Source organism: Sceloporus undulatus, chromosome 9 (genome assembly GCF_019175285.1).
Source record: "Sceloporus undulatus isolate JIND9_A2432 ecotype Alabama chromosome 9, SceUnd_v1.1, whole genome shotgun sequence".
In the NCBI taxonomy this organism is placed as follows: domain Eukaryota; kingdom Metazoa; phylum Chordata; class Lepidosauria; order Squamata; family Phrynosomatidae; genus Sceloporus; species Sceloporus undulatus.
This window is the reverse complement of record NC_056530.1, coordinates 25,197,012-25,208,516: the sequence shown is the minus strand read 5'-3', so window position 1 is coordinate 25,208,516 and position 11,505 is coordinate 25,197,012. Positions and strand designations below refer to the sequence as shown.

Sequence of the window (11,505 nt, the reverse complement as noted above, 5' to 3'; positions counted from 1 at the left end):
CCCCCCCGACTCCCAGATACAGAGATGGGCACAAAAGGAAGTCACGCACAGAGAAGGGTTTATTAAAGGAGGCTCCCAGCGACTCAGGGTTTATGCTGATTGAGTGCCACCTCTAAAGTTGCTCTCCTGAAAGCCACAAACGCGCGCACAACACAGCTTCAGTTCAGCACAGGCCAGGGAGGGCGATGGCAGCAGGCACCCCTTCGCCAAGAAGGGAGACAGACGCCCAAGGCGAGCGGGAGGGGCTCTCGCAACGCGCTTGGACTGCAGCTCCCATGTTAAGGCATGCTGGGAGGTGCAGTCCAAGAACTTTCAGAGGGCCACAGTTGCCCATGCTTGGTCTAGCCATACCTGATCCCAATCCTACCCTGCCTCCAATCTGGAAGCCTCAGGGCCACTTGGAATGACCTGCCGTGCGAGAAGGCCAATGCTGGGCCTCTTGGTGAAGGGGAGAGATCTGCCTTGGAGCCACGGAGGAGAAGGTCTGTGTGGCTCAATCCAGAGCACCCAGCCCCCACGCCTGCAGTGGTAAGGCAGCCCCTGCGGGTGGGACAGGGCTCCAAGGGGCTCACTCTCCGCAGGGAGTGAGGAGGGGGTTCTCAGGGCACAAAGAAGGGGAGCTGCTCTCTGTCTCTCCCCCTCTTCCGCCTCCACTTAAATTCAGGTTAGAAATATAGAAGGAAACAGAAGGAGACAATGAGGAGGAGGAGAAAGAGCGCACAAAGACAACGGAGGCTATGTCCCTTCTCCTGGGCAGGGAGCCCCACAGGCCAAAGCCGGCTGGCGGCAGCAAGACACCTAGAGTTCCCCGCGCGCATGCAGGATGTAGTGCTGGTGGAGCTCCGACACCAACCCAAACTTCCCAGAGCACTCGGTGCAGTGGTACGGTCCGTCCGCCCCGTCGGCGTCCTGCTCTCCGTTGGCCTCTGCGGCAGCAGGCGAAGGGGGCCGCTTATAGCGGGGGGGCAGAGAGGCCGGGGGGCTCCGCCGCCAGCCGTGTTCGCAGCGATGGCCCTCCAGGGTGGCTGGGGACGCAAAGCCTAGGCCGCACTCGGCGCAGATGTAGTGGAAGGCTCTGCCCCGTCCGCTGGGAGCCGTCCGCCCATCCTGGCTCTCTGGAGGGTTGCCTGACAGGACCAGCGGGGGCAGCAGGGCAGGAGGCTTGATGGCCGAGGAGCCGCTGTGTGGCCGCTTGCGTCCCACGTGGTAACTCCGGTGCACCTTCAGAGCCCGTGACGTGCCAAACCCGCGCCCACACTCAGGGCACTCGTGCCACTCGGGGCTGGGGGCCTGTGTGGCGCTCAGCCGGTCGTGGCCGGCCTCTCTGCCGCCTCCGCCGGCCTCCACCAGCTCCCCAAGTGTCCCCCGCGGCTCTTTGCCACTGCGGGGCCCTGAGGAGAGAAAGAGGGAGAGCACTGTGAGGGAGAGGCAGCAAAATGGAGCGGAGCCCCCCCCCCCCCGCCCTCCCCTTCTGCCTGGCCCCGAGGCGTCCGGAAAGCGCAAGGCGCTCAACGCTGCCGATGCTGCAAACAAGCGCAATGCAGGATGCGAGAGGCATCCCTTTCCTTTCTCTTGAGGGGGAAAGTGCCATCGGAAGCAAGCCACAGGACCGGGAAAGGCCCAAGGCAAAAGATGCTCCACCGACTGGGAAGCCTTGCCCTTCGTCCAAAGGCTGCAGCCGCTCTTGATGCGCGCAGAGCGGCTCTTGTCTTCCCCGCTGCCCGCTAGATCTCTGGCCCTGCAAAGCGGCCTCTCAGCCCCGAGGCCCAGCCCTTCTTCGTGAAGGGCCCCAGCCCTCTCCCGCTGTGGGAGCCGCGGCCCAAAGCGGAGGCCCCTCTGGCGGCCGTACCTGGATAGCCGTTGGCGGAGGGGGTCGGGGGCGCGCTGTCCCCCGAAGAGACGGAGGTGGCCTCAGAGACGACGTTCTCCTCGTCCTCCTCCTCGTCCTCCTCCTCCCGCGCGGCACCTGCAAAAGGGACCCGGGGCTGGAAGGACTGTCCCGGAGGGGCTGAGGCTGCGGGGCCCGGAAGCGGACGGAGGGGAGGGTCCCTCGGAAAGCGCCCCCGCCCAAAACGCTCACCGATCGGGACCTGCGACGCCGCCGCCGCCGGATCTTCCTCCGCTACCGGAGCCGCCGGCGGCCCTAAGTCCTCCGAGCTCCCCCCCGCCGCCGCCGCCGCCGCCGCCGTGGCCTCGGCTTGTTGCTGGGCTGCCTCCGCCATGTCCGCCTCCTGGCTGCGCTCAGGGCCCGGCCTGGAAGGGGATCCGAGCTGCAGCGAGTCCACCGGAAGGGAAGAGGGGCGCTGGCCCCGCCCCCCGGGACCCCGCGTCACCCACAATGCCCCGCGAGAGCCGGGCCCTTGCCGCCCCTCTCCCGCCATGCACCGCGCGCGGCCTGGCGCTCACCGCTCCCCTCTGGCCGCTGGGTCGTCGCTGCGCAGGCGCAGACAGGGAAGGAGGCGTGACTGTCCCCTCTGCGCTCATTCCATGCGCGTGCGCAGTGCTGAGGAGGAACGCACTCGCTCTTCGCGCAGGCTCTCTAGCAGGGGCTGTACGCGGAGCCCTTCTGCGCATGTTCACGGAAGGTGGCGGGTAGCTTCTGCGCCTGCGCGAACCGTATGTTGGCTTCAGGAAGAGGAGGAACGGGGGGAGCAGGTGCCCTGACGTCATTCTCCGGAGAAGCCCCTGGGGACCCCGCTCCCGGACGCAGCTCTCGGCGGAGCAGCGGACGATGGGAGCCCCCTCCGCCCCGAAGGGCTGCTCCTGGGGCGCCGCCTGGGACTTCGCGGCAATTGTTACGTCCCTGGTCTGGGCTGACAGCTCTCTCTCCTCCGCCGCGGGCGAGGAAGGGAGCCGCGGTCGCCGGGGTCAGGAACGTCCTTGAGAAAGCAGCAGGCCTCGCCCACCCCCGGCCCCTGGAGGCGGCCCGGAGAGCCCTTTCTCCGGCCGGGACTGAGCCTGCTCCCTGGCGGTGGTTCCCCGGTGGCCGCCTCCCTCCAGCGCCCTGGAAGCTCAAGAGAAGCCCCCTCCCCCGGTCGCCTGTCTGTCAGGACAGAGGCAACTGCTGCTAGAGTCGTCCTTCCGCCTTTCCTTCCGCAGCAGGGCCCGCCCCGGATGGGCTGCTCGGGGCCCCGCAGGAGGAAGCCCCGTCCCTCTCGCGCCCGGCGACGATGCCAGCCCCCAGCCTCCTCCTGGCCCTGGCCCTGGCCTCGGCCGCCCGCTTCGCCCGGACAGGTCAGCCCCTTGAGCTGCAGGAGGTCTCCCGACCGCGGTCCTCGGCCCCCTCCCAGGCCTCGCCCGGCGGCTCCTCTGCCCGGGCGCCGCCGGAGGGGAAGGGGGGCGCGGGGCCAGGATGACCCCTTCCCCGGTTTGTCTTCCCAGCAGGGCCCCCCCTCATCCGCCTCCGCGGCCCAGAGAGCGGCCCGGTCCTGGAGGGCAGTGCCGTGACCCTGGAGTGCCTCTCCTCGGCAGAAGAAGCGCCCGCCTTGGCCTTCCAGAAATATGGCCAGGTGAGAGGGGCTGTGGCCCGCGGAGCCCCCGGGGGTCCTGGGGCTTAGGTCAGGGCTGGGAAGGGGCCCGGCCCCTGGCCCAGCAGCCAGCGTCCGGTGGGCAAAGGGCCCCGGGGCGGCAAAGGCAGTGCCATAGAAAGCCTGGCTGAAAGGGCCAGGATCCGCCCAGAGGCCTCTTTGGGGGGTCTGGGGTTATGCTCCCCCCCCCCCATAATCCATGTCCTGGGCTCTTGGGTCAAGCGGGCAAGGGGCTTCAGCCGGCGGAGGCTGGCCCTGGGGTCCTTTGTGCCTTTGGCTGAGGAAGAGGAGGGGGCCAAGGGGTGCAGATGGGCTCCAGGGGTAGCACCCTCTTCTCCTGGGAGGAGCAGAGGGGGCTCACTGCCTTTGCAGGGGAAATCCCAAGTTCTGTGAGTTCGGAGGGAATAGCACACCTTTACGTCACTAATCCTAACCTGTGACGATGGCAGAGAGATGTAAGTTAATTGGAAGGAGTTACTGGGGTCTTTGTTTTGAGTCATGCAGCAAAGTACAGTACTTTTCAGGGAAGCAGGGTCCCCCGTGGCCGGGGCGTTCCCAAAGCAGTGGAGCAGCCCCACGGAGGGGTCTCCAGCGGGCGTCTGGGTGCTTCAAGGCAGATAGAGCTGGAGGCGGGTGCTGAGGAGGGCCCCAGGGGCCCCAGAGGCCGGCACTTGCTTCGTCAGGGGACCCACGCCACCTGTCTCCTTCCCTCCGCAGTGGCTCCAGGCCTGGGTCTCCCTGGATGAAGGGACCAAACTGATCCATGGATTTTACAATGCCGTCGTGAGTCGTGAAGGTGGGCACCTCCTATTGACGATCAGCAGCGTCCAGTCCTGGCATGCTGGTGCCTATCGCTGTGTCAGTTCCAACGCCACCAGCAACGCCTCTTCCGCTGATCTGGACCTGCAGATAGAGTGTATGTGCAGCTTCTCCTCCTGAGAGCGACAGCAAAGCAGCGGATGGGGGCTAGGAACTTGGTCTGCCACTGGGTTGTGATCTTCACACAGCCCCCAAGGCGATGGGGGGGAGGAATAAATGTGGTCTTCTGCATATTTTGGGACTGGCACTGAACACTGGTAGGATGCCAACATGGGTACGGCAGCAAACAGCAGTGGGAATCATACTGCCCCCTTCCCAGGATCTTCAGCTGCAGTTCCCAGCTTTCCTCAGCCGTGGCTGATGAGAGCTGCAATCCAGCAACTTGTAGGGACTCTCAAGACTGAAACCCCTGGTGCAAGGAGAGGAGAAGGCACTCCAGCCGAGGGGAAATCTCCTGCCAGCTGGGCTGCTCCTTTGTGGGGGCCCAGGATGGGAGGGCAGAAGGGCCCTTTGGGGGCTGGGAAGGAGCAGTGGGGAGGCTGCTGGGCTTCCTCTGGCTGAGCAGTGAGGGTTCAGGACCTTCAAAGCGTTCTTCTTAAAAGTGCTTTGCTTTTCCGTAGGGTCCTCTGGCAGCCCCTCTCTGCTAATGCCTCTCTTTCGGCGCAGGTGTCAGTGTGCGCTGCTTGTGGGGAGCACCTGCCCCAGAGGAACTGCAGAGTTGGCAGGGCGCTGGTGCCCTGCTCTGCGGTTTCCTGCCCCATACGCAGGCCAGGCAGGTGCTCCTCCCACAGTTGGCCTTGGGACATCTCCTGGGCAGGACTGGAATGCAGAAGAACCAGTTTCCCTCTTGCAACAGGAGCATTTAAACGGGCTGTGAAATAAGAGATCCTTTTTTTTCTTTACTCCACAGATCTCCGTGATATCTTCCTCAGCCGCGCAAAATCCTGGTGTGGGACTGTGGGGGACTCGGTCACCGTCCTGGAGGGGGATGACCTTCAACTGCACTGCTTTGCCAAGGCCTCCCGGGGGCCCCTTTATGAGTGGAGCCGAGAGGTGACCCTCTCTTGCGGGGGGGGGGGCGTAAAGGCATAGCATTGTAGGGGACTGGAGGGGCCGGTGAGTGGCCCCTGGCCATGCGAGAGTCTCTGCACAAAAAGGACAATGTAGAGGAGGTTCTTCTTCTCGGTTGTTTCAGTCCCGCAGAGCTTGGGAAAGGGGGACTGCAGCTCCCAGCCTGCTTGGCCAACAGACGAATGCTTCCATGCTCCCAAGTGCCAGACCAGGGACCAAAAGAGGCCTTCCTTGCACAGTGGAAGAGAACGCCCTCTCTTTTCAGTGTATGCTGGCAAGGGCTGGCCAGATCATGCCCTGTTTTTCCAGGGTGCAACGCCTGCTCTGCAGGAAGATGGGGAGACATTGCCCACCCTCGCCTCTTCCCAGCCCTTGCCCCTCAGATCTCTAGCTACTGAGGGGGCAGGTGGGCTGCAGGGAGTGTGCTTGTCCTCTTCCCCTCTTCTTCTGCCCCATAGCCATCTGGGACCCATGTGCAGCCTGGGGGGCCAACAGACAGATAGACCTGATGGAGAGGCTGGAGGAGGAGGAGTTAGCCCTGGAAGGGCCATCTCTGATGGGAAAGGGCTACAGCAGCCACTGCCACTTTCCTCCATTCATTCACATGTGGCATCAAAATGTGAACGGCAGCCACATTTCCCCTTGTGATCTGGTGACATGGAATTTGGGTGGAGGGTGGGCCCATGGCAGCCATTTTGCTTCCAGGGAGTAGAAGAACATGTGTGGGAGGGACCTGTGGGAAAGGATTTAGAGGAGGGGGCCTAGGACGGGTGGGGGAGACATCCGGACATCCTCTGGATAGGGTTGCACTTCAGCTCCCATCATCCTTCTCCTCAGTGGCCCTGCTGGGTTGGGCTACAAGGGGTGGCAGTCCACTGACACTTACAGCGCTGCCCCTTGGGTCTCCTGTCCACCTGTTTAGGGCAGCGGGCTGCATGGCTCCTCAGGAGCATTGCAGCTCCCCTGCCTTGAATCCTCAGATTTTGGCATGTTTTGTTTTTATCTTTAGAAAACCTAAAGGAGTTAGAGAAACTGTGTAGGCACTGGAATGACTGCAGAGCTGCTAAAGATGATGATGATGGTGGTGGTGGTGGTGGTGGTGATGATGATGATGATGATGATGATGCCGATGCCTATCTCACAGGGCTGAGGCGGCTTACAGTATCAGAGGCAGGAATGGTCCAGGGCTTTGGTCACGAAGGAGGGCAAATGTGGGGAGCAGTGGTGGTCAACAGCTGTGGCACTGGATGGATCCCTGCTAAAGCTTCTAGGGGGCTTGTGGGACAGGGACCTCTGACCTCTCTTTCCTCCCTCAACAGGGGGAGGACTGGATTGTGGCCTCAAGTTCCTTGGCTCTGACCAAAGTGAACCTGGAGCAAGCGGGGACCTACACATGCCGGGCCCGCCATCCCTCCGTGGCCCAGCTGGCCAAGACCAAGTCCCTGCGCCTCTTTGTGGAGGGCAGCCAGCGGGGAGTGGCACTGGGTGAGGCCTGCGGGCGCCTGCAGGGAACACATCTCTTCTCTGCCAGGTGGGGCGGGGGATGTGGGGGGCGCTTTGGCCATGGCTTGCCCCTTACCTTCTTGGGTGGCTGGTCTCCTCTTTGCCCGAGTCTTTTACCTTTCCTTTCTTGCTCCCCCCATCCTATTCTGGCCTGAGACATTGCATATGTTAAGCCTGAGACTTAATGCCAGGTAAAGGGCTGGCCAGACCTGTTGTCTTCAGTACTGCTCATCACCTCTGTTCCAAATTGAAGTTTACTGCACCCTTTTGAGGTGTTGTGTGGTATTCTCCTAATCTATATGCATTTTGAATGCAGTTTTCTTTTTCTAAGGGGTTTTTTGTTTTTTTTTGCACAGAATTTTGGACACAATGCCTTGCTTCTATCTATCCAGCCATCCTTAGAATAGGCCCATTGAAATTAAAGGGCTTGAGAATATACACATGTTTCTTCCTATCCTACCAGACCTGCCTGAACTGTAGTTCCCATCAGTCCTGCGAGGCAGCTGAACCATTGATAAGGGATGCTGGGAGTTGCAGTCCAAGAATGTCTGAAAGGAAGACCTGCTTGCCCTGACTGAGCACACGATGCTGGAACTTTGGGACTTGATCCTGTGCACTATGACCCTCCTATTGCTGGATTTCAATGTCCATCTTACCTGTCAATCAGTTGTGTTGCATGGGCTGGTGGGAACTGAGAGATGACAAAAGCTGGGGGGCCCTCAGGACCCCCATTTCTGTTTGTTGTTTTTTTTTCTGGGAGAAAGCAATGTTTTCTCTCCATGCCACTCTCTTGGTCCTCAGCCCTCAGAGCTGTACAATGCCAGACCTCTCACACTTGCAAAGTCCTTGTTTTGCTTTTGAGTAGATCCATTGAAATTAGTGGGATCTAAGGTAGTCTGTAGCCAGCTCAAATTCCATAGACTTCCAAAGGTCTACTCTTAGTTGACTTAAGCGTGGCGCCAGTCCAGAGTCTTTACAAATCTCTAGTCTCAGAATCTGCCTGGTGCCTTCATGGTGCTTTCCCAGGGAAGGAAGAAGACCCTCCAGATGCCGCTGGATGGAGACGGATGCCCCTGTGTCTCCCCACCTTGCCTGGCGGGGGGTTTCTGAAGGGGCTGCCGGCTGCACCTTATCCCAGGGTTACTCCTCCCCTCACCAAAGGCAGCCACTTTCTTGCACCCAAAATTTGGGTCCCAGAGAGTGAGTCCCCTTCACCTGAGTCCCAGATGGCTCCTCCTGTGGCCACTTAAGGTGCTCCAAATATGCCTGCAGCCCTCTTCCAGTGAGAATGGATGCTGTAGTCAGTGAAGGTGCCCCAAAGCTGCATAGCATTTCCTTAGAGGGGTCCAGGGGCTTTCCAGGGTGTGTGTGTCTGTATTCATGTGCCCACCTTCGCTGCTCCTGCCTCCCTCTGCTGGTGGGGCTGCCAAGGGCCCTGCTGGTAGTTGACCCACCACCAATTCCTCTGTGTGTGTGTCTTTCTCTTTTGCCTGCCTTGCAGGGTCGGCACTGTCGCTCAGCAACTCCACCCTGGCCCTGACGGTGGGGCTTCCAGCCCTCTTGCTGCTGGTCCTGATTGCTGTCTTTGCCCTTCTGATCCTCCGACTTCGTCGGGGAGCAGCCAAGAAGAAAGCAGCTCAGTGAGTGCCTTTGAGGAAGGGGCCCTGGCGGCTCTGGGGGATCTGGTGCAGAGCTGGGAAGTTACTTTCCCAGGGACCCCTGCCCTTTGCCCAAGGCCTTTTGGAGAGGGATGTGCAGTTAGCTTTGAGGAGCCCCAGTTGCTCCCAGTCAGCAGCCTTTGCTTTCTGCGTGGAGCATGGATGGTCTCCTTCCTCCTATGTGTTGGCCCATAAGGGATCTTCTCACAGTTGCCAGAGGACTGTAGTGCAAGACTTTCCAGTTGTCTTGTTTTTATCACATTGTGGACAAAACCCAGGCCTGAAAAGGTGGCTTTCTTCCTCTTTCTTTGTAGGGAAGACCCTGGGCAGCACACCCCAATCTACAAATGCAGCCTGGGGTCCGTGCCTTCTGTGTCGAGGGACACACATCCCCTCATGATGTGAGGAGGGACCTCTCAGGTAGGGAGAGCTCCATTGCGTGGCTTCTCCCCTTCTCTTTCCTGGCCTTTCTCCTGCCTGCTTCTTCATCCACACACATATGCACAAAAGAGTCGAGTGATGGAGGCAGGAGGACATTTTTTCCCATGGGCAAGGAAAGGTCTAACCCCCCCTTCCATCCTCAAGGAAGTACCCTGGGGCTAAAAGCAGCCCTCTCCCAGACAGGCCTGTGCCCTTCTCACCCTGGACATGGCTGCTTGGCTTCTTTTGCCCTTGCCAGCAGAGAGTAATGTCAAGGAGGCCTGCTGTGGATACATACGTCTTTGCCTTGTCCTTCAGCGCAGCCCAGACAGGCCTTTGCCAGCCAAGATCTGTCCCCAAGCAGCTTGCCTCCCTTTGTGCCATGCCAGGGCTGCCATCCGCCCCCTTCTGGTGCTGCAGGTGACTTGCAGAGGCGCAAAGGTGTTTGCCTTCTTTTTCCTTTTGGTCTGGTCACGCAAAGTTTAGCTCAGTGTAAAATTGAGAGATAAGAAGAGAGATGCCCGTCCTTTCCGTGCCCCCGTTTCCAGTGGGGTGCTTCTCCCCAGTGGCCCTTAATCTGTGCCCAGAAGCCCAGAAACAGTAGCTGTTTGGGTAGAGCCACCCTTCACTCTCCAGGGCAGGAGAGGAGTAGGGAAAATGGGTCAGAGAAATGAGGCCCCTTCCTCCAGATTAACCCCTCTTCCCCCTTCAGAAGCTCCAGAGTATGAAATGAATTGTCTGACAATAACTGCAGTAAGAAGGCCCCTGAGGAGGCCATCAGCCTTAATGAGCAGCCACTGAAGAAGGAAAGGAAAGGAAAGGAGGACCAGCTGGCAGCATCTGCAATAAGCACTAGGCTGGCTGGTTGGTTTGGTTTCATTTCACTGTGATGTGGGGGGGGGCTGCTTCTACCTCCATAGGGAATCCCCCTTTTGCCCTTGGGGTCTCCAGCTGGCTGAGCCCATCATGGTCTTTCCTCTCTTTCGCCCAGGAGAAAGTGGACCTCCCTCTCTCCGCCTGCCTTTTGCCTTCAAGATGCAGCCTCTCTTCTGGCTTTGGGATAATGGGGATCTCAGCATTACTGGGCCTCTTGCGTATATCTTTGGGATGTCTCTTATCTTTGATTTTTAGAAGGGGGGGCAGAAAGGAGGTGGGGTTGCATATGGATCCCTTTCTGGAGGGGGTGAGGTGCCTTTGGCCTGGCCTGCTCCACTTCCACTGGCTAAGGCAGCTCTTTGGCCTCTACTGGGCCTGGCAGGCCGTGGCCCCTTCATGCCAAATGCCCTTCCTGAGAGGGAGGAGGTGAACAGGCACGAAGGCCAGCAGCCACCCAACGTGAAAACATAGGTCAGTGTCTTTCCGAAGAGAGCTTCCCGCTCTCCACCCTGAAGAGGGAAGCTGGTGGGGAAGTGGGCATCTTGCCAGGGCCCCATGGGAGATGAGCTCTTTCCCTCTAAATGCAAAAGGAGCTCCGGGTGACACCTGGGGCCCCTCCCTGCCTGGCATTGGGGGTTTGGGGGCCCTGAAGGACTGCCCCCCCAGGCCAAACCAGCAGGAACCTCTTGTTTCAGCAGACCCTGAGAGGGGGAGGGTCTGGACCCCCTTTGCTGGAAATGTTTCCTGAGTCTGATTTTCCACCTTGTCGCCCCCACGCCAAACCAGTCTGGAGACCTGCAAAGGAAGGCTGAGCAGTGGCCACCGCATGGTGGTGCATGACAAATCTTTGAATGCCTGCACATTGGAAGAGTGAGTGGGCCATCCAAGTGACATAAGGAGCAAGAGAGAGAGCGTAGATCACACCTGTCTCTGCAGCACAAGCCTTAAATGTCCCCCCATTCGGCACTTTCTTGGATCAAAATAAAAAAATAGCAGACTCTTGCAATGGTGCTGTTTGGAGCACAGGGAGTGGGGAGGCATTGGCATCTTTTCTCTTTCATCATCAGCATTCTTCTGGGAACCCAACGGGAAGATAAACAAGCCATGGTAGCAATAGGCAAAGCCATAAAAGGCCCCTCTTGATTTAGTGATTTGAGCACTGATCTATGAATCTAAAGAGCAGGGTTTGAATCCCTGCTCAGCTATAGAAATCCATTGGGTGGTCTTGGGCAAGTGACACACTCTTTGCTAGATGCAAACCCTCTCTGAACAAATGTTGCCAAGAAAACCCTACGATAGGGTTGCCCTAAGTCAGAACAGACTTGGAAGACAACCATCATGACCTACGTCACCTGGAAGCCAACCCACCCCACGAAGAGGGCCATGCTCCATTCAGACACACACCCAGCACTGACTTGGGCTGCCCCCCATAGACTCCACTCTTGCTAGCCCTGCCTTATTGAGATGGCTCCAGGTCAGGGTTACCAGTTATCCAATGCTCAGCCCTCCTTCCCACCCAGAAGACACTTGGAGGGCCAGCAGGGCCTCTCCCTGCCTGGAGCATGATGGGAAGAAAGTTGGTCCTGGCCTCATGGCAAAATGGATGTTTTTGACCTATGGCGCCCATGATC

The 11,505-nt window shown here is 59.5% G+C and overlaps 2 protein-coding genes across 16 annotated transcripts; one reads left to right on the top strand and one right to left on the bottom strand.

Annotated features, from left to right (window-relative positions):
* Nucleotides 1-41: 41 nt before the first annotated feature.
* Nucleotides 42-2,529, bottom strand: LOC121915630 (collagen alpha-1(III) chain-like). 3 transcript variants are annotated; one of them, XM_042439992.1, is made up of 3 exons: nucleotides 2,407-2,529; nucleotides 1,850-2,253; nucleotides 42-1,391 (listed from the first exon to the last, which is right to left on the bottom strand). In XM_042439992.1, the coding sequence occupies exons 2-3, from the start codon at nucleotides 2,220-2,222 to the stop codon at nucleotides 799-801; spliced, it is 966 nt and encodes a 321-aa protein (XP_042295926.1). In that variant the 5' UTR covers nucleotides 2,223-2,253; nucleotides 2,407-2,529; the 3' UTR covers nucleotides 42-798. The 3 variants fall into 3 exon arrangements, with proteins under 3 accessions (XP_042295926.1, XP_042295925.1, XP_042295924.1); XM_042439991.1 differs by having other exon boundaries at nucleotides 1,850-1,966; nucleotides 2,081-2,520; XM_042439990.1 differs by having other exon boundaries at nucleotides 1,850-2,520.
* On the top strand, nucleotides 2,525-10,876 carry LOC121915632 (basal cell adhesion molecule-like). Of its 13 annotated transcripts, none has more exons than XM_042439999.1 (9): nucleotides 2,525-2,655; nucleotides 3,100-3,234; nucleotides 3,382-3,509; nucleotides 4,245-4,443; nucleotides 5,257-5,399; nucleotides 6,737-6,902; nucleotides 8,422-8,560; nucleotides 8,893-8,998; nucleotides 10,661-10,876. In XM_042439999.1, the coding sequence occupies exons 1-8, from the start codon at nucleotides 2,619-2,621 to the stop codon at nucleotides 8,981-8,983; spliced, it is 1,038 nt and encodes a 345-aa protein (XP_042295933.1). In that variant the 5' UTR covers nucleotides 2,525-2,618; the 3' UTR covers nucleotides 8,984-8,998; nucleotides 10,661-10,876. The 13 variants fall into 13 exon arrangements, with proteins under 13 accessions (XP_042295933.1, XP_042295930.1, XP_042295932.1 ...); XM_042439996.1 differs by having other exon boundaries at nucleotides 10,573-10,876; XM_042439998.1 differs by having other exon boundaries at nucleotides 10,570-10,876.
* Nucleotides 10,877-11,505: the final 629 nt, after the last annotated feature.

Coding starts and splice junctions, on each gene's coding strand:
- LOC121915630 (XM_042439990.1), bottom strand. CDS start 2,381: ATGGCGGGAGAGGGGCGGCAAGGGCCCGGCTCTCGCGGGGCATTGTGG. Junction 1,392..1,849: donor CTCCGCCAACGGCTATCCAG/GTACGGCCGCCA, acceptor TTCTCTCCTCAG/GGCCCCGCAGTGGCAAAGAG.
- LOC121915632 (XM_042439999.1), top strand. CDS start 2,619: ATGTTGGCTTCAGGAAGAGGAGGAACGGGGGGAGCAG. Junction 3,510..4,244: donor CCTTCCAGAAATATGGCCAG/GTGAGAGGGGCT, acceptor TTCCCTCCGCAG/TGGCTCCAGGCCTGGGTCTC. Junction 5,400..6,736: donor TTTATGAGTGGAGCCGAGAG/GTGACCCTCTCT, acceptor CTCCCTCAACAG/GGGGAGGACTGGATTGTGGC.